The sequence below is a fragment of the Muntiacus reevesi genome, chromosome 19, assembly GCF_963930625.1.
Source record: "Muntiacus reevesi chromosome 19, mMunRee1.1, whole genome shotgun sequence".
NCBI classification, from domain to species: domain Eukaryota; kingdom Metazoa; phylum Chordata; class Mammalia; order Artiodactyla; family Cervidae; genus Muntiacus; species Muntiacus reevesi.
This window is the reverse complement of record NC_089267.1, coordinates 56,453,250-56,473,346: the sequence shown is the minus strand read 5'-3', so window position 1 is coordinate 56,473,346 and position 20,097 is coordinate 56,453,250. Positions and strand designations below refer to the sequence as shown.

Sequence of the window (20,097 nt, the reverse complement as noted above, 5' to 3'; positions counted from 1 at the left end):
AAAATGTTAGCACATTAACTGTTAAATTTAGAGTGGTGAGTCTTTTCGTGACTCACTGGGCTATTTCTCCTCTCTACATGTACGTCTGAAACTTTTAAGATAGGAATTCTCTGGCGGCTCAGTGGTAAAGAATCTGCCTGCCACATGGGTTTGATCCCTGGGTTGGGAAGATCCCTTGAAAAGGAAAACGGCAACCCACCCCTTGACTCTTGCCTGGGAAATCCCATGGACCTAGAAGAGACCAGAGGCTGCAAAAAGCTGAACACGACTTACAACTAAACAACAGAGCTGACTCACTTCTTTGTACAGTAGGAACGAACACAACACTGAACTTCTAATATAAATGAAAAGTAAAGAGAAGCACTGATACTTTCAAATGATCACATACCTCATTCAGTTCTGCCTTATCCATATTATCCAGGTGAATTCTGGTCCAGTATTTGTCTAGCAGAGTAGCATGACTATTTAGCGGTCGATACCAATTTCCTCCACAGCTCAAGAGTCTGTATCACAAAATGAAAGGCAGAGTCACACAAAATTGCTAAATTTTAAACTTGAATGATGCTTCTGGTTATCCCTTGCTATACACTGTGTCACATCTGAATAAAACTCACAATTCCTTCTGGTGTCAAGACACTATTATGCTAGGCTTACAGGGAGGATGACGATGAAATGCTGCCACTGACTCAGCTTTGACTATTTTTCTGGGGAGAGTAATAGGGCTTTAACCAAATTATTTTCAAATTACTGCAAAGAGTCCTATTAGGCATTTTGATCTCAAAAACATGTTTTCATTAAGATGTAACTTCAGGAGAAAGAAAATAAACCAAGACTCACAGCACTAAAAATAAGTTCACTGCTTATTTACCAAAAGCTACAGTACCTAAAACTATTTAAAATACCCAGAAGGGAAGGAATATTCATTGAACACATATTCTGGGCAAGCCACAGGCTTACACTTTAGCCATTAATTTAATCCTCATAACAACTGCCCTGAGGGAACAGTGATCTTGTTTTCCTCTAACTGCAAAGAAGAACAGCCATAAGGAAGAGAAAGAAACATGTCTCTTGCTCACTCAACTATGACTACAAATGGCAAAACCCAGAAACGAACTGCAGTTGGTGTGACATCCTTGTATGATGTCTCAGGACTTTCCAGGAAAGAACTTCACTATCACTGTGAATAAAAACAGGTTCTATTAAAACTAACAGGGTCTAGCAAGGTGTTCCTCGAGGACGGTTAGATCAGCTCTGCATTCCACCTGGGAGTGAATGTTCACAGAGGTACAGTAAGCACTAACATAATCACTAAACACAGTGTGGCATCAGTTTCCCTCCTGGGCATTTTAAGATCCTGGAGAAACTGTTCAGGTTGTCAGGTAGTAGGAAATAAGCCACTGCCTTATTTTAAAATGTAGATAGGGACATATACATAAGTCTCTTTAGGTTTTATTCCCTTGTTGATGCTCATCTTCATTTATTTATTTAAACCGCTTGACGTCTGCATGGCTTCATTAGCATCAGCGCCAGCATCATGGCTGGGCAATCACCACCAGAATCAGCCAAGCAAGGCACACACAGATACCAAGAGTCAGTGTCAGGATTCAGACCCAGGGTTCTGTGACAACTGTCATTTCTACTTATGTTTGAAAACATGGAAACAAGTTTTTTAAGACTGGTTACTTATTTCTAAGTGAAAAAAACAATACTTTTATTTTCTAAATTAATTATCTCCATGAAAAACAGTCAGGAATGAGAAGGCTGGATCTGTTCCAACTAGCCTTGTTGAAAGGCCCAGAGAGCTCTATTCCTGGACTAGTGTACTCAGCACTCTAGCATGTGGACTCGTGAGCAAGAGGCTGCATTGTGGAAACAAAGGGGTTAATAGGACATACCTCCTGGTCGCAAAGAACTGGAATCCAGGAGCCGCCTTCACACAGTCACCTCGGCCAGGAATCAAGAGCTCTCCATTCTCCAAGAGAGGGATCAGCACAGAAACCTAAATCACAAAATTCCAGGGACAAAGCTACAGAGACAGAAGTAGCAAAAAAAACACAAAACCAGCCCTCTAACCAAATGACAAACCCATACTTAAGGAAACCCTACTTCTCACAGCATAAACTGGGGTCAAAGCAGGTGGGAATACTGGAGTCAGCTACACTCCGGCAGAGCAACTTACTCGTCCAGCATCCACTGCGTGCCTACTATGGACCAGAATCAAGCAAGACACGAGAACTCCAGACACGACTGAGGCGTTAAGGCCTGGCATCTGATGGCAGGCAGTTGGCAAACGACCACACAGCCTGACTGCTGTGGCCCCAAGTGACAAACAACTCGCCACGTGGAGACAGGCTGTCAGTGAGCGTGGAGTGGATCAGAAGCAAGGCAGTGAAGCCACCCCGGAGGAAATGCCATTCACCGAGTCTTAGAGTTGAATAGGAACTAGTCCAGTTTGGTGGGAGAGGAATGGCACGATCACCCTAGGCAAAAATATTAAAATGAATAAAAACACACGTGCCTAAGCATGTGGCATGAGACGATTCTGTGATGGTTAGGGCAGAATGTGCACGTGAAGTCGTGAAAAAATACCAGGCTTCAGAAACAAGAGAATAAAAGAGAAGTTTGAACTTTTTCATGAGAGTGGTTGAGAGAATTTTATTCAAGAGAAAAAAACTTTTACATTTTAGAAAATGAACTAAAAAAAAAAAGAAAATGATCTGTACAACAAGATGGAAGATAAACTGAAAGAAAGCCAGCCTGGATGGAAAGAAGTGAAAACACATGCCAGCCAGGTGACACAGGCAAGATGGCAAATCAGATTAGAGAGAAAGCAAGCAGCCCCGTCCTAAGGCAGCAGGCCAGGAGGGAACAGAGGACGAGAGAAGGAAAAAGCACTGAGCAGCATCGCTCTCAGGGGGCGGGAGACGAGAGGAAGCGGACAGCAAAGCCCTGGCTTGGCTCTCCCGTGGCAGGAAAGGTTGTTCTGGGAAACCGGCAGACAAGGTTCATTTTGAGCATCCTAAACCTGCACCCACTAAGGAATCTAAGCAGAGATTTTCTGAGAAAAGTATGGGCTAGACATATGGATGTAGACACATGGATGTAGGGGATGGGAGTTTAAGGATGAAGTTTTGAAAAACAAAGTAGGCAGAACAAAGAGCCAAGAAAGAGGGTTCTAAAATATCAACATAATTTTATTAAGCTTCATTAGTTCATGGCTAGGAGTAGAAAGGGCAAATAATACAGGGGCAACTCCAAGGTAACAATGAAACTTGAAACAAAAGGCAACAATCCTGAATGACATCTATAAAAGCTCCCTTCAAATAGTAATGGGTTCACTATTAGCTGAGCTCTGGAAATAACAAAATAATAAAGGGGAAGGCATATTTTTGCGTGAACACAACGTTACTATAAGTTTAAACACAATCAACTGAACAAACATGCCCTCTGGAATCAAATGTAGTAACAAAAGGGGAATGGAACACAAAATGGAACTCAAGGAATTCTCTGATGTACTACACACGACCCAAGTAGACAAGTAGGAACAAGACAGAAAGCAACACCTCGGTCTTGAATCTGGACGTGGCCATCAGAGAACGTACTTAGCTACGGGACAGGGACAGACGCCTAAGCCTCGTCATGACCTGAGTGGAAAATCCCTCATGTTCATCTAACTTCTTCAGCTCAAATTCTATGATTCATAATCCCAATGACTTCTCAGGTATCCTGAGGTCTAAAAAAATTTGTCCAGGAATGAGAGCAGTGGAAAGGGCTAAGACTCAACAAATACTTTTAAGTTGGCCTTGTAATTTATAATTCAGTTTCATTTTAAAGTCTCCTTGGTAGGAGTCATCCCTGGCTCTGGGCTTATCAAGAAAACGAAGTTCCAGCCCTATAAAACTTAGCATTAAAATCTTAGAACATAGAGGTAACACTAGGCCAATAACCCCATTACATCTTTACCTCAGACTCTAAAATATGCACGTGTTGTAAGACACACATATTCATGGCCACTCTTTCCCCTTCATGTCTCCCTAAACCCAAAGACCTTCCCACCTCTCCCTCTCTCCCCTCTTTCTCTAATCCAAGAGGGTAAAGTCCACACAGAGGTAGCTTTAGGGTTCACATTAAAGAAAACTAAAACCAATCTTGGGAAAATCTGCCCACAGAAAGAGTTTCTTCATTTTGCAATACATTTTAGGGTGGGAATTGGGTGGGGTGGGGGGGGTGTCATAGTTCACAGAATACGGAAGAAACATGGACTGCCTCCATAGCTAAATTTCACACACATAGAAAAGTGATCTTTTTAAAAAGTCAGAAATACACATCCAGTTTATTTTCCTTAATGGAACAAAGACAAGCAGGCGCTTATGACATCATCTCTTCCTTCCTGAGTCCTCAGCTCACTGCTCTACAGATGCCACGGCTGGGGAGTGGGCTTCAAAGTTCTCGGTGTACCTGTAACATGCATAAGATGTTTCCCACCGAGCCTGTTCTTAGGCTGTGATACTGATCACACATTTTCAACTAAAGGAGGAAAAAAAACACACCGCGAAACTGATCACACATTGAACTATTAAAGGGAACAGGACAAGCAGAATTTTACTGATTTTCTATCAAACAAGAGATCAGCCTAGTAATCCAAGAACTCAAACAGATTAGGTGGATAATCAACATACCGCCTCTGATGAAATAACCTGTGTTGTTTACATAATGCCCCAGAATCACTACTGACACAACCTGAAGACAAGAAATGAGCGCGTTACTGGGGCGATGACGTACCACGTCCAGGGGGGCGTAGTCAATATCCTCCAGAAGGACCCAGTGTCCCGCGGCGGCGGCCTGAGTCAGGGTCCCAGGCTGCCACACAAACTCCCCTGGGACATCCGTGCAGCGATACATCCCCAGCAGCATCTGCAGAAAGAAGGTGAAGTCCTTATGAGGCCACACCGCTGAGGTGCCGTGCCACATTCTGAGATGAGCTCCATCACGCTCCTATAGTGTTATAATGCGCACCTGAGGTTTCACAGCAAGATCCCCTCTGTTACGAGGAATACCAGTTAATTACAGTTTCTTAGCAAAAATAACATTTTAAAGCAAACATCCAAAGTATGTTCACCCACCAAAATCTGCCATTTCTTAGTTACCTTACTGTCGGTCTGATCTCCAAGTTGGACTTTGAGAAGTTGAGGGGGCTTCCTTCTACCTGTCATTGCAGCTAAATGTTCAACTAAGGAAGTTTTGCCACATCCAATCGGCCCCTCTAACAACACAGCGTTCCGAGAAGCCACCGCCACAGCCAGGCTCTGAAGATTTCTGCACACTGAGTCAACCAGCACGTAAGACCTGAAGGCCAGCTCCTGTTCGAGAGAAGAGCTCCTACCACTCGCCTAAGGAGACAAGTGAGAAACAGAAGGCACGTCAAGAAGAGTCTTTCCGCCAGAGGGCACAGGTTGATTTCTCCAACAACTGACTTACACAAACCTCTGCCAATAGATTAGGAGTACAGGATCTGCAGCAAGAAGTCTGTAGCCAAAGTGAGGATCCAGCTTTTTCCCTTTCCTGTCTCCCATCCGAGGGAGAGGAGTGGGAACTTACTAACAAATTTTAGAAAATCTCTCCCAAACTTCAAGAAACCAAAACAGTTGATGCATAGTGAATGGGAGCAAATCTCATTTGTCATGACTGGATTTTTGGTTTTCTTCCTCTTACCATATTCTAAGATTTCATGTCTAAGATTAAGAATGCACACAATACACTTCTGAGACAATCATGGAAGTAAAGACACTAATAAGATACACTACAAAACCACTCGATTGTTTTCCAGGTAAAATAAAGAATACCAGGGATTTAATTTTTTTGTTTAATTTTATTGAAGTATAGTTGATTAACAATGTTGTGTTAATTTCTGCTATATAGCAAAATGATTCAACTACACATATATACATTCTTTTATACTCTTTTCCATTACTGTTAAGCAGAATACTGAATAGAGTTCCCAGTGCTACATATCCACTATATAGTTTGCATAACAGAAGTACATACACACCCTAAACTACAGGCATACCTCAAAGATTTTGCAGGTTGAATTCCAAACCACAGCAATAAAACAAATATCATAATAAAGCAAATCACACAAAATTTCAGTTTCCCAGTGCATATAAAAGTTATATTTACACTACACTCTGGCCCATTAAGCGTGCAATAGTTTTATGGCTAAAAAACAGCGTACATACCTTCATTTAAAAAACATTTTATTGCTCAGAATGCTAACCATCATCTGAGACTTCACTGAATTGAAATCTTTGCAACAGTAGTAAAGATCATCAGTCACAGAGCACCATAACAAATATAACAATAATTAAACAGTTTTAAATATTTCAAGAATTACCAAAATGTGACACAGAAACATTAAGTGAGCAAATGCTGTTGGGAAAACAGGACCAACAGACTTGCTTAAGGCTGAGTTGCCACAATCCTTCAGTTTGTAAAAGCAATACAAACAGAACACCATGCAATATCCATGAGCGCAATGAAGCAAGGCATGCCGATTTAATTAGGGACATTTTTATATTACAATAACAACTATATATTATATATAGTACATTACAATAAATTATAATAATTTAATTAATATTTAATTAAGAAATAACATGGTATCTGGGAGTTGTTTCAAAATAATACAGTGTGAGGAGTCTTCAGAAATATAAATGCAATATACCTGACCGTGAATTTATAATTAGTGAATCTGAATAACTACATGTGAATTCATTATACTACTATTTCTACTTTGGAATATGTTTAACATCTTCCATAACAAAAAGCAAAATAATAATCATAACCATAATGCACCCAATATATTTAATCGGTAATATGAGTTTTGTTTTTCCTTGAAAGTTGGTTTTATTTTTATTGGGCTCTAGGGGGTGGGATGGGGAATACCTCTGTGAGTTATGCCCCACTAGGAAGACATCCAATGTCAGTTTTGCAAGATGAGAAGTTCTGGAGCTTCTTTGTGCAACAGTGTAAACACACTCACACTACTGAGGTGTACACTTAAAAATGTTAGAAGATGGCGAACGCTACATTCATTTTACCACAACTTTCAAAAAATTTAATCATCGTCTACCTACTGACACAGAAGAAAGCATCTCTTGGAATTATGACCTTTTAAGGAAAGGCAACTCCTCAAACAGCGCTTCTGCCCTAGAGATGTGTAAGGACACAGTGAGATTTGGCGCTGGAAGCTGCTGAACTTTCTGCGGAGCTGTGACTCGGCAACTAGCGGGCTGGGCTCGCTCCAGCTGCACTCCTGCCCCGGGCTCTGCCGCTGCCATCCACCAGCAAGCCCACCCCAAGCTGACTCCTTCCAGCGTTCAAGTGCTCGCGCTCCAAACCTAACCTATGTTGTTGTTGTTTGTTGTTTACTCACTAAGTCACGGCCTGATTCTGCGACTCCATGGACTGCAGAACACCAGGCTTCTCTGTCCTTCACTATCTCCTGGAGTTTGCTCAAACTCCTGTTCATTGAGTCAGTGATGCCATCCAACCACCTCATCCTCTGTCTACTTAGGGTCTGTCTATATTAGGAGAGTGATTAAAGAGGGGTGGGGAAGTCTTCCTGACCCAGGGAAATACCAGGGGCTTTGGAAATACTGCTCTCTCAGTGCTGGCAACAGATATATCTAGTTTACGAATTATCATGCAGCTGTACACTCAAGATGTGCACTTTTTTCTATCTATTTTATACTAATCCTTTTCATTGTACTTCCCAGATACAAACTGATGATCACGGAATGACCCAGGACTTGCTCCAGGGAGAAAACTAGGTGTATCTGATGAACTGACTGCAGACTGCTGGGGAAACAGAGTGGCCTTTCCAACGTGTAGCATGGAGCCACTTTCTTGGAAAGGCCATTTACTAGGGCGCGGACAAGTTCACTGCAGACGCAGGCCTCCCACACCACAGGCAGAGAAAACTCTGACAGGAAGAGGCTGCTGGCAGGAATACCCGGGCCGAGCCCCATCTCTGCCAGAGGGCAGCCCAGGGGCCCTGGGCAAGTCTCTCTGCCTTGTGCTAAGAAGCTTCACTGGCGTCTGACTCTTTGCCACCCTATGGACCGTAGCCCACCAGGGTCCTTTGTCCATGGGAATTCTCCAAGCAAGAAAACTGAAGTGGGTTGCCATATAATTCGCCAGGGAATTTTCCCCGCCCAAGGATTGAACCCACATATCTTGAGTCTCATGCATTGGCAGGTGGGTTCTTTACCACTAGCGTCACCTGAGAAGCCCCATTCTGCCTCAGTTTTATATAAATATGGCATCACGGTGTGTGCCACCCAACTTCAAATAGCTGCTAAAGCAAGTAAACAAGCCATATATGGAGGAGTTTTGCCCAAGTTAAGAGCCTGATGCACAGGCATCATTACGATTTCTAATTCCACACTAAACAGGGACAATGGGACTATCAGAGAGGAGGGTCCTGGGTGAATTCTCTACTCTCCTGGAATATTTCTCTAAGTGGACAGTAATTGGGCAAACTCAGTTTTGCTCACACATAAATCACAAAGCCCAGCCACGGAAAAGTACACACGCGGTGTTCAGATGGAAGAGGGCACACCTACCCCTGATGCCAACGTACCTGCTCTTCGGCGGCGGGCGGCTGCCCGGGCAACACCACCCCGCAGACCGCGGTGACCCTGGAGCAGAGGTCTGCCGACACGAGGCGTCCCGTGGGGTGCTGCAGCTCCTTGTCCTTCCGCCAAAGGGGCGCGTCGGGGTTGGCCAACACCAAGGCCTTCTCCAAGTCCTGGAGCTGGGCCTCCTCAAGCAACCTGAGGGCATGAGGAGCTCGTCAACGGCTCTAAGGCCCGGGAAAGCCAGGCTGACAGCTCTAGGAACGCTCTTGCTTACCTTAACCTGAAATGGATCAGTTCTTCACTATTAAAAATCTTCTTCAGGAAGGACAACTTGTGCTCCTCATTCATACAGGTGACCAGAGCAAGACAATTGGCCGTGTACCTGGAGAAAACCAAAGTATGTAAACTCAGGATCTGCAGTGGAGTCTAAAGAATTAAAGGAAATTTACTAGCCAGCTGAACACCCGAAAAGGAAATCTTATGGAATTTAACACAGGGAAGGGCAGAAATCACAAATAGGGCACAGTGAATTCACTTGACGGAACATAAGAACAATGGAATCCCACTCACATCATCTGATTTCCCTCTGAAATGACACATGAAAGGCAGTAAGAACCCCAAAGGCAGCAGAACAAAAACAGCGTATTTTCAATGGTTTCCTTTTCCTCCTCACGCACACAACTCCAGGGTCCTGCAACTGTCCCCACCCTAGAAGGGCAGGAACAGGCCACCAGCTACGCACCAGCGGACCAGGGTGTCGTGGCTCCTGAGGAGCGGGACACACACGCTCCAGTCCCAGAGGTCCCGGAACACGGACTGCTCCTGCTGCAGAAACCTGTGAGCCGCCTCCATGAGGTCCCGGAGCTTCATCCGCCTGCGCGCGTACCGGACTGCGTTTGCGTCTGAAGTCTCCAGGAAGAGCCTCTGAAAGACTGGAGCTGTGTCCTTGAAATACCTCAGGGCAAACCTTCAGAAAGAAAGAGTTTTCACTGGTTGGTAAGAATATTATAGCATGTATATATATACACACACACACACATTTTTAATGGAATAAAACAACAGAGTGTAATGGTAACTCTCAAGAGTGTACAAGCCTTCTAAAGCCACCTAGTCCTAAGATTGTATTCCGCTTGAGTTCAGGAACCAGAATTGCAGCGTGAGATATCTGACTAACAGGAAACAAAAACCACAAGAACTTATCACAAGTGTTTACTACTGAAAATATACACATTTTCAACAAGTATTTACTGACGCCTCACTATGAGTCAGACACTGTTTCAGACACCGCGTTAAGTCGTGGAGGTACAAAACCAAGAAGATGCCTCCCGAGAGGGAGCTGCTATCTAGGAAGGAAGGGAGTCGCAGAGAAAGTGAAGCACAAGGAACAGGGACTGAACTGAGCCCGAGAAAGTCGAGAAGAGACGCTTTGGCTGCATCTTAAAAGATGAAGAGGAGATCTCCATGAAGCGCAAAGGTAGTTAAGATTGGAAAAGAGGGACCAAAAGCTATAAGACATACAGAAAATAAAAATGGCAACGTAAGTCCTTCTATATAAGTAATCACTTTTAATGTAACTGATTTACTCCTAATCAAAAGACACAGATTGAATGGATTAAAAAAAAAAAAAACGCATCAGACAATATGCTATGTACAAGAAACCCACTTTGGATCTAAGGCTACACATAGGCTGAAAGTGAGGAGATGAAAAAAAAAAATCTGTGCAAACGGTAATCCAAAGGGAGCAAGAATGACTATATTGATATCAGTCAAACAGGCTTTAAATATATGGAATAATGAGAAAGAAGATCAATAAGGAAACAGAGAACTTGAACAACACTACAGAGCAAAGGGATGCAGCAGGTATGTACAGAATGCTCTACCCAAGAACAGAAGAACATATATTCTTCTCACGTGCACACGGAACACCCTCCAGAATACAGCACACGCGAGGACACAGAACAACTCTCAGAAGGCTTCAGAGTGCTGAAAGGACACACAGTCCCTGTTGTGTAGTCGTGCAGATGACAAAGGAGTGAAACTAGAAAGTGACAGCAGCAAGAGAACCCAAAGACGTGGAAGTTAAACCAGACTCTTAAACGACTGAGGGATCAAATGAGAAGTTGCAAGGAAAATTAGAGAGGACCTTCCAACAAATGAAAAGAAAACTATAACACACCAAAACCTATGGGATACAACCCAAGCAATGCTGACAGCGAAGTCTACAGCTACAAACTTGTATACTTAAAAAGACCTCAAGATAACAACCTAACTTTAGACCTCAAAGGACTTTAAAAAAAATAAAGTATAAACTCAAAACAAACAAAAGAAAGGAAATAATAATGACTAAAAGCAGAGACAGAAAATAGAAAAGCAACAGGGAAAAATAATCAACAAAACTAAGAATTGGTTTTTGAACAGATCAAGAAAAGTGATAAACTCTGTGGCTAAGAAAAAAAAAATAAAAGATTCAAAAAACAACAATCAGCGGACTTCTCTGGAAGGCCAGTGGTTAAGACTCCACGTTCCCAATGCAGGGGGCACAGGTCCCATCCCTGGATGGGGAACTAAGATCTCACAAACAAACAAACAAAAAACAATCAGAAATTATTTGAAAGAGGGACATTACGTATGCCACAAAAACAAGACAGATTATAAGGAATACTGTGAGCGAATTTCCTGCCGATTGGACTCTGCGCTTCCACTGCAGGGGGCATGGGTTTCATCACTGGCCAGGGAACTGAGATCCTGCAGCCCACGCAGTGTGGCCAGAAAATAAAGATTCAGTCGTGGCTTGGAAGGGAGACACGGCAGGTGTGGGGGCGGGGGGAAGGTGGGCTGGTGTTGGCAGCACACGTGGAACCAACAGGCAGCAACAAACATGTAGGCAGATAAGCAGTAACCAAGTCACCAGCCTGACCCACGAGGCCTCTGAGGATAAGGGGAAATGAGCAGAGTGGACCGGCAAGGGCCACAAGCCTGCGCAGCCATCGGAAGCACGCGAAGAGAGGCATGGATGACACTCCCTGCTGAGCTTAGTTGGCTACAGTACCCTTCTCTCTAGAGACCCATCATTAAATTCTGACCTAACCAATGATGGATGGACCAACAAAGCACACTTAGCCAGACAATAACAAAATCAGATTCTTCCCTAGAGAATATTCGAGAATATGGAGAATGGTCTCTTTCCAAGGATAAGACTAAAAGTCGTAAGGTCTAAAATGCAACAAGGAACACATTTCCTGTTAAATATCTAACCTTGGATGAGTCACTTACTTGGGCCACTTGTCACACCCCTTCACACATCTAGAGGAAGACCTGGAGTCCAGTCCTGGCTCTGACATTTAGAACAACTTAGTTCACTCAGCTAACCCTTCTGAAGACCTGAAATGGAACTAACAGCGCCTGAATAGGTCACAGTACAAAGATCAAAAAGATAATGCTTATCTACTTACTTTAACATCCTAAAGCCTATATAAACATACATTATTATCAAAATACCACCATTCAGTTCCAAAATCCACACTCCTAACTCCCACAGCAGATCCACAAAATTTTCATGCTCAAGGATGTTCAATGTCTTATTATACATCTAAAATTCATAAAACAACCTAGTTGCCCAACAAAGGGATAAGAAGTGATAAAATACAACACAACTTTTTAAACAGTTTCATTTACTGAGGCAAAGATGGCCATATATGACTAAATTTAATAACAAGATGCAGGTTAAAAATTATAGTATGTATTTTTATTAGAATTAGTATGAAACCAAATATTTTTTAATTTTATTAAAATTGTATTTTAAAAATATGTGCACAGATGTTCTAAAATTTGCTGTGGTAATGGTTGCACCTATCTTAAACATACAAAAACACAGTGAATTGCACACTTTTGTGGTAATATAAACTACAGCTCAATAAAGCAATTTTTAAAATATATGCACATAAAAATCGATGTGCACACTCTCAGATGGGTGTAAGAATAAGAAAAAGAAAAGGGATTTGGGAGAAAAAATACCAAATTAATAATACCAAATTATCTCTGAAGAGTAGAATTTCAGGGTGGAGAGGACCTTTTGCTTTTTACAATTTTATACTGAGTGTTACTTGAATATGGTGCTTCTGTAATCAAAAGATGATACTCTCTTTCTCAGAAGAATGCTGCCAGAGTTCTCAGAGGGAGAAAGGAAATTTAAAATTAAGTATGTGTTACTTTCCAGCACTCCTGAACACAGTTTTGAAGCAGAGGTGTATAAAAGCAAGACTACTTCTGGTTCCTCCTTCAGCTCCACGCCAGCCTGATTTCAGCCTGACTGTCCGCATACACACACTCGTGTACGCACGAAGCACGCTCTCCCTCTGCTACTGTTCACAGAAGACCGGGGCTGGGCCCACCCACCACTGCTCCTTCCAATCAAAGACAGCACGGGTGTGGAGCCGCATGTCCGGGACGAGCTGACAGCAAGTGAGAAACTGAAGCCGCGAAATTAACCGAGTGCCACCCAAAGCAACCTGGGTGATTGCGGCAGTCCCCCTGTCCACAGGGAACGTGATCCAAGACCCCGGGGGATGCCTGTAAGCATGGGTAGTACTGAACTCCGCACACGCTGTTTTTTCCCATACATACATACTTAGGATAACGTTTAATTTATAAATCAGCCACAGGCTATCCAAGTTGTCAGCATCACTACTCTCCTGCTTTGGGGCCATTACTAAGTGAAATATAGGTCACCTGAACACAAGCACTTTAACACCATGGCCCAGGCGGTTCCTAAGTGCCAGGTGGGTGGGCGGCAAATAGAGCATGGATGTGCCAGAGAAAGAGAGGATTCACGCTCCAGACAGGACACGACAAGATTCCATCACACTACTCAGAACCGCATGCAGGTTACAACTTATAAACTGTCTCTGCAACTTTTCACTTAATTTTTTTGGATATGGTTGACTTTAGGCAACTGAAACCATGGGAAACGAAACCACTGATAAGGAAACCACAGATAAAGGAGGAATGCCATATTCTTCTCCTCCTGGGAATATAAATATAATCATTAGCTCTAACATGCTGTTCAGATCAAGTTCTGTATAAATCCATCAACAAATACAGGAATGAGGATGAGTGGGCAGCACCAAAGTAGGAAAAAAGAGCGTGGGCTTTGGAGGCAGCTAAACCTAGGACTGAATTCCAGCTCTGCCACTTTCTAGTAAGGGGATTTAGGGCAAGTTATTTAGGGGTGGTTGTTCTTCATTAATGAAAGACAGCTTTCACAAGATTTGCAAGCTATGGCTGAAAGGACTACGTGTTATAAGGATTTGCAAGAACCAGGGAGTGGAGAGAAACAAGAAAGGGGGAGAGCAAAACTAAAACAAAAAGCAAAGAACTAAAAGATGCAAAATATGAGTAAGGTACAATCAGAACTTAAACATCAGGTTACACTCCTGAGAGAACACTCAAGGGGAAAAAACATCAACACACAATGCGCACACTGGGGGCTTCCCTGGTGGCTCAGCGGTGAAGAGCACGCCTGTCAGCGCAGGATACACAGGCTTGATCTCCGAGTCGGGAAGCTCTCCTGGAGAAGGAAACGGTAACCCGCTCCAGTAGTCTACCCGGGAAAATCCTATGCACGGAGGAGCCTGGGGTCACAAAAGAGTCAGACACAACCAGGCGACTGAACAGCAATAACGTAGCACCTTAACCAGCTGAAACCACTTACAAAGTTACAGCTGAAGAAATCTGGGAACACAGGGACCAAGTCAGGAACAGGACTGGATGATTTTTTCAAAATTAGAACTCTGAAACCAAAACTAGTATATCAGAATAGAGAAAGCATCAACAGACCAAGAGTGTTCTCAGAGTCCCGACAAAGGCTCTGCCAGAGAGTAAAAGAGGCGCTGGAGGGCCGAAGGTGCAGAGCGGCACGAGCAACAACAGAGCGGCAACCTCGGGAGGCAGCGGCTGTGTGCACCGCTACTGCGGCGAACGTCTCGCGATGTGCGTCTCAGACCTCCACACCGCCCACCTTAAGCTTACACAGAAACGTCTCAGGTCAACCATATCTCAATAAAGCCGAGGGGGAGGAGGCGCCAGGGATGCACAAGCAAGGCAGTAAGAAGACAGACCTTGTTACTACGAGACACCTGACGGAAACTCCACATCGGCAGGCACCCTGGGCTCAGGAAGAGGGGTGAACTGGAAAATGCATGTCACTACAGTGAGAGGGAGCCTGACTGGGCTCCTCCTCTCCAGCCTCTCTCATAGATTTTCATCCCCGTCCCATCTCTCATCTCTTCATTCTTCCCTCCTTACTCTTCCTCCACAATTTGACAGTAGGAAACACTATTTCCAAGAGGATAACACACTCATTTTTCTTAATTTAATGACTTCTTGCTCCCCTTTAGTATTTGGCTCACACCTCTGTTAACATATTGTATCCTGTTGTTTACAACTACAGAAACTCCTAATGTGTGACTTTCTCACTCCCACCATCCCAGAGCTCAAAGGGAAGACTCCTATATTTATCTACTGAAGGAATGACTGCATCCTATCTAGATATATTAGGTATAATCCTAATACGTTTGGTAATTTCCTCCAGAAGAAATTTAGAGCACAAGTGAAACTAATCAGCTACATTTTTTAAAACTAAAAATCAAAATCCCATCCCACATCAGGACCTATAGTTCATTGTACGTCCTGCCTGACTCATCATTCACACATGGTGCTTCTGTTTTTCTTTTTTTGCTTGTCTTTAAGTTACTCTAGCGGGCACGTCATATAATTTTTGGAACAAAGGTGGGAGCACAAATAAACCCTATTGCCTTGGCAAAGGGAAGAGAAGAAACAGCAGTGGTGCCTCACATTCACTTAATAAGAACATAAAACTGAAGCTGATGGGAGACCAGATGTAGCTACTCTATCATTTTAGTGATTCTCAAACACAATCTGAAAGCACTCTACCACTAAGGCTTAAGAGAAGGGGGAGTTTAATTACGCACAGGTCAATCCTACAGGGTGGGCAGAGAAGTCAGCACATCTCGTGAAACAGTTCCACAGGCAAGTACACCTAAGTGATGGAAGCAGCCAGTGAGGCCACAATCTGGATCCTCAACCAGCCCAGAGAGCAGGTTCCTGACACTACGCATGATGGCGACCTTTAACTCTGCTGTGTGTGTTTTAGTTCCCTCAAACAACTAGGCCCATTTCTTCCCTCCTCTTTTAGAAAAGCTCACACAAATTACAGTTCCCTCAAGTCTTCATTTCTTATTCCCTCATCAAAGGATCAGACTAGAGATCATACTTGCAGGAAAGTCAAAGTGTACTTATTATGTTGATGATGACTAATAATAAATGCTCCACTGAGTGAAGTCAGATATGAGAAAAACAATGTCACATGATATCGCTTGTATGTAGAATCTTAAAAAAAAAATTGGTACTAATGAAGCTACTTACAAAACAGAATTTGAGTCACAGATATAGAGAACAAACGTATGATTACCAAGGGCGTGAGGAGGTTGAGGGGGATAAACCGGGAGACGGATACTGACGCATACACAGTACTATGTATAAAACAGACAATTAATACAAACCTACTATAGAGCACAGGACAGTCTCTGATACTCTGTAATGATCTACATGGGGATGGCGTCTGGAAGAGAATGGATATATGCACGGATATGGCTGATTCGGGCTTCCCCGGTGGCTCAGCTGGTACAGAACCTGCCTGCAACGTCGACACCTGGGTTCGATCCCTGGGTTAGGAAGATCCCCTGGAGAAGGGAATGGTTACCCACTCCAGTATTCTGGCCTGGAGAATCCCAAGGACTATCCGTGGAGTTGTAAAGAGTTGGACACAACTGAGCAACTTTCACTCACACTCACGTGGCTGCCTCTTCTGACTATTCCACACAAACCTATCAATTTGAGAAAACCAGGCGCAGAGGCACGTGTCTATAGAACCAGCTAGTTGGAAGCTGAGGCAGGAAGACGGCTTGAACGAGGAGTTCTGGGCTGCAGGACGCTCTGCCCACTGGGATGACCCCACGGGAACAAGAGACCACCAGACTGCCTAAGGAAGGGCGAGCCAGCCCCAGCTGGACAGACAGGAGGTGAAATGAGAAACACATCAGAATCCAGTTCCAACACAACTTCTTATCACACTTTGGATGTGAAGAGACTTCTAGAAAGTGGGAAGAGACACGAGAGATCTTGCAACCCACCCCCTACAGCTGCTCCAGCGAGAATCTCACACATCTGAAGTGGATGATGTAAGAGTCTCAGCTAAAACTCATTTAAATCTATCTTACATGCCTTTCTTGCCAGATGACAGAATCCGTGAGGGTAGGGGAGATGTCCTGTCATATTCTCCAGACCTATCTTCATGGCCAAGACTTCAAACCTAGTAAATGGTCACTGAATTGAGCTGGATAAATGGCTTCTTCTGTGACTATTTTTATAAAACACTCCTTTCTCCCCTTTCTGTATTTCCCCTCTTCTCTTCATCTCAGCTCAGACTCCTCCCTACTTCCAGCAGAGTGTGGGGTCTGCCATCTCAAGGAGAAACATGAAGAATGAAACCGTTACTCACGGGAGGACGTCAGGATGGCTGCCAACGAGTCTGCTCATAGACACACACAGCCGTTCGTGTAAATCATGGTTGACTTGGCCTCCGGCTTTAATGGCCTCAGCATTCCTTTCCAGCAAGTCCAAAAGGAGAGGGCGCAGCTGGCGGCTGATTAGCACAGTGCAGTCCTTATCCAGAAGTAACTGCGCCAAGGTGTTCAAGATACACTGGCGATCTTGAGGTGTCCACACCTGAGAAAGGCAAACCAAATTCATTAGTGTCTGCTACAGAACAGAGTCCTAGCTTATATTCGATTTCCAGACTTCATAACTGAGTTTCTTTTACAAAACACAGTGGGGTTTCTTTGCAATAGGACTAGTGAATCAAATATAAACTGAAAGTGAAAGTCGCTCATTTGTGTCTGACTCTTTGCCATCCCATGGACAGCACAGTCCACGGAATTTTCCAGGCCAGAATACTGGAGTGGGTAGCCTTTCCCTTCTCCAGGAGATCTTCTCAACCCAGGGATTGAACCCAGGTCTCCCAAATTGCAGGTGGACTCTTTACCAGCTGAGCCACACAAGGAAAGCCCCAATCAAAAGTAAAGGCTGTAACAAATAAGTTTCAGCCCACTGGGGTTTGAGGTAAAAGGACCGACATCAGGATTCCATGTAAAATGCTAGACAGCTTCAGCTACCTTGAAAAAGAATCTGTTACAGAGTCATAACAGTTTCCAGGGAAGCCAGTGCTTCCCCAACTCCTGTCCGGAAGGAAAACAGCAGTTAGATGAGGAAAAAGTACAGTTCATATGCAAAACTGCCAAGTCTCTTGAGGAAAGAATAGATATTAGAAATCAATCCCTGGAAATGAATGAAGATATATCCCCATGAAGACATCAGACTTTAATTAATAAACGAGACAGGTCTAAAGCGGGCAGGCACACTTTGATATACAAAATGAAATAAACCACAAAGTTCTAGTGTTTGGGACCAGAATGCCCAGGAACAGAAAAAGGGAAACTGAAAAGTATGAGAAATGTCTCATATTGCTAGCGCATAAGCAGTTCTGCACAACCCTTGCCAGGTAATGTGACAGTGGGTTTAAATTACCTGAGGGGCATACCCTCTGACCCACCAAGCCCAATGCTATGAATTTACAGCCTAAAGAATTTGATACTAAATGGTTATCTATAAGAGTACAGCTGGAACACAACCTAAATACCATATTCAAAAATACTGTAACTTTTTCCAAAGTTCCAAAGCTGTTCTTGTATGCAGTGTGAGTAACTTATTCCATTTTATTTCTTACTAGTTTTTACTGTATGCATGTACCACAACTTGGTTATCCATTCGCATGTTGATAGATATTTGCACTGTTTCCACCTGTCCTCGATAAAGCCAGCACGAACATTCATGTACAAAACACTTACGGACATATTTCCATGACTTTTATATTTTGGCCATGCCACATGGCAAGGAGGATCTTAGTCCCCAATCAGGGATTGAACCTTGGCCCTCAGCAGTGAAAACACAGAGTCCTAACCACTGAAACACCAGCGAATTGTCTAAATTTTGATTTTTAATTTTAGAAAAATTTTAAGAAATTTCTTGGGCTTCCCTGGTGGCTCAAACGGTAAAGAATTTGCCTGCAATGCAGGAGACCTGGGTTCAATCCCTGGGTTGGGAAGATCTCCTGGAGAAGGGAAAGGCTACCCACTCCACTATTCTTGCCTGGAGAACTTGGTGATCAGAGGAGCCTGGTAGGCTACAGTCCACGGGGTCACAAAGAGTCAAACACTCAGTGTTTAACAGAAGTTGTTTTCCAAAGTATTTGTACCATTTCACATCCCCACCAGCAACGTCTCAGTGCTTCAGCTGCTATATAAATTCACAAATACACAGTGCTATCAGTCCTAATTTTAGCCACTCTAGTGGAGGTGGAGTGGTGTACAGTATAAAGTGTCTAACACCACTCAGCTATCTTCTGTGGTGTAATCTGTTCAAATCTTTTACCCGTTTTTAAATAGGGTTGCTCCTGTATTAACCATGACGGTTTCTGTGGACCTCTGTATCAGCTTGAGGAAGTTCTGTTCTATCCGCACTCTGTTTTTCTGTTTCCTGAACGAGCTTCGAGCTTCGTTAATTGGCATTCCTCCAACGCCCTTATCGTCTAAATTGTCTAATATATTGGCATAACATTTTTCATATTAGTCACTTATCTTTATATTCTTCTTAAAATCTGTAATGGTGGCCTTCTTCCATTCCTAATAATTTGGATTTTTCACTTTTATTCTTGGTCAACCTTTGCCAAGAATCAACTTCTGGTTTCAATGGTTTCCTATACAGTTTATCCGTTTCCTATTTCATTCATTTCTGCTGTTAGCTTTATTATTTTCTTTCCTCTATTTATTTTGAATGTAATTTCCTCTTTTTTTTACTACTTCACAAGGTGGAAGCTTAAGAAATATCACTAATTTCAGACATATTTTTCTTATATTCATATATTTCACATGTTATGAATTTCCTTCTAATTGTAGCTACAATCCACAAATTGTTTAAATTATAACACAGTTCAAAATTTTTGATTCTCCCAGAGATTTCTTCTCTGATCATAAGCTTCTTTAAATTTTTTTACTTAATGTTTAACATTTAGGGATTTTTCCTTGTTTAACATATTATTTAACTTATATGCAGAGTACATCATTCGAAATGCCAGGCTGGATGAAGCACAAGCTGGAATCAAGATTGCTGGGAGAAATATCAATAACTTCAGATACGCAGATGACACCACCCTTATGGCAGAAAGCAAAGAAGAACTAAAGAGCCTTGTGATGAAAGTGAAAGAGGAGAGTGAAAAAGTTGGCTTGAAACTCAACGTTCCGAAAACTAAGGTCATGGCATCCAG

At 43.0% G+C, this 20,097-nt stretch overlaps 1 protein-coding gene across 3 annotated transcripts in view; it reads right to left on the bottom strand.

Moving 5' to 3' along the window:
* The window catches only part of MDN1 (midasin AAA ATPase 1), a 138,603-nt gene that overhangs the window by 113,254 nt on the left and 5,252 nt on the right, over positions 1-20,097 (bottom strand). For 2 of the 3 annotated variants that reach the window (XM_065911703.1, XM_065911704.1), the window contains exons 2-9: positions 17,218-17,444; positions 9,382-9,606; positions 8,914-9,021; positions 8,642-8,834; positions 5,148-5,390; positions 4,783-4,914; positions 1,896-1,999; positions 389-503 (exon numbers count right to left, since the gene is read on the bottom strand). In XM_065911703.1, coding sequence (XP_065767775.1) covers positions 389-503; positions 1,896-1,999; positions 4,783-4,914; positions 5,148-5,390; positions 8,642-8,834; positions 8,914-9,021; positions 9,382-9,606; positions 17,218-17,444 — 1,347 coding nt within the window. Of the gene's footprint in view, positions 1-388; positions 504-1,895; positions 2,000-2,179; positions 2,273-4,782; positions 4,915-5,147; positions 5,391-8,641; positions 8,835-8,913; positions 9,022-9,381; positions 9,607-17,217; positions 17,445-20,097 lie in introns of those variants that run through there. The other variant, XM_065911705.1, reaches the window with a different exon arrangement.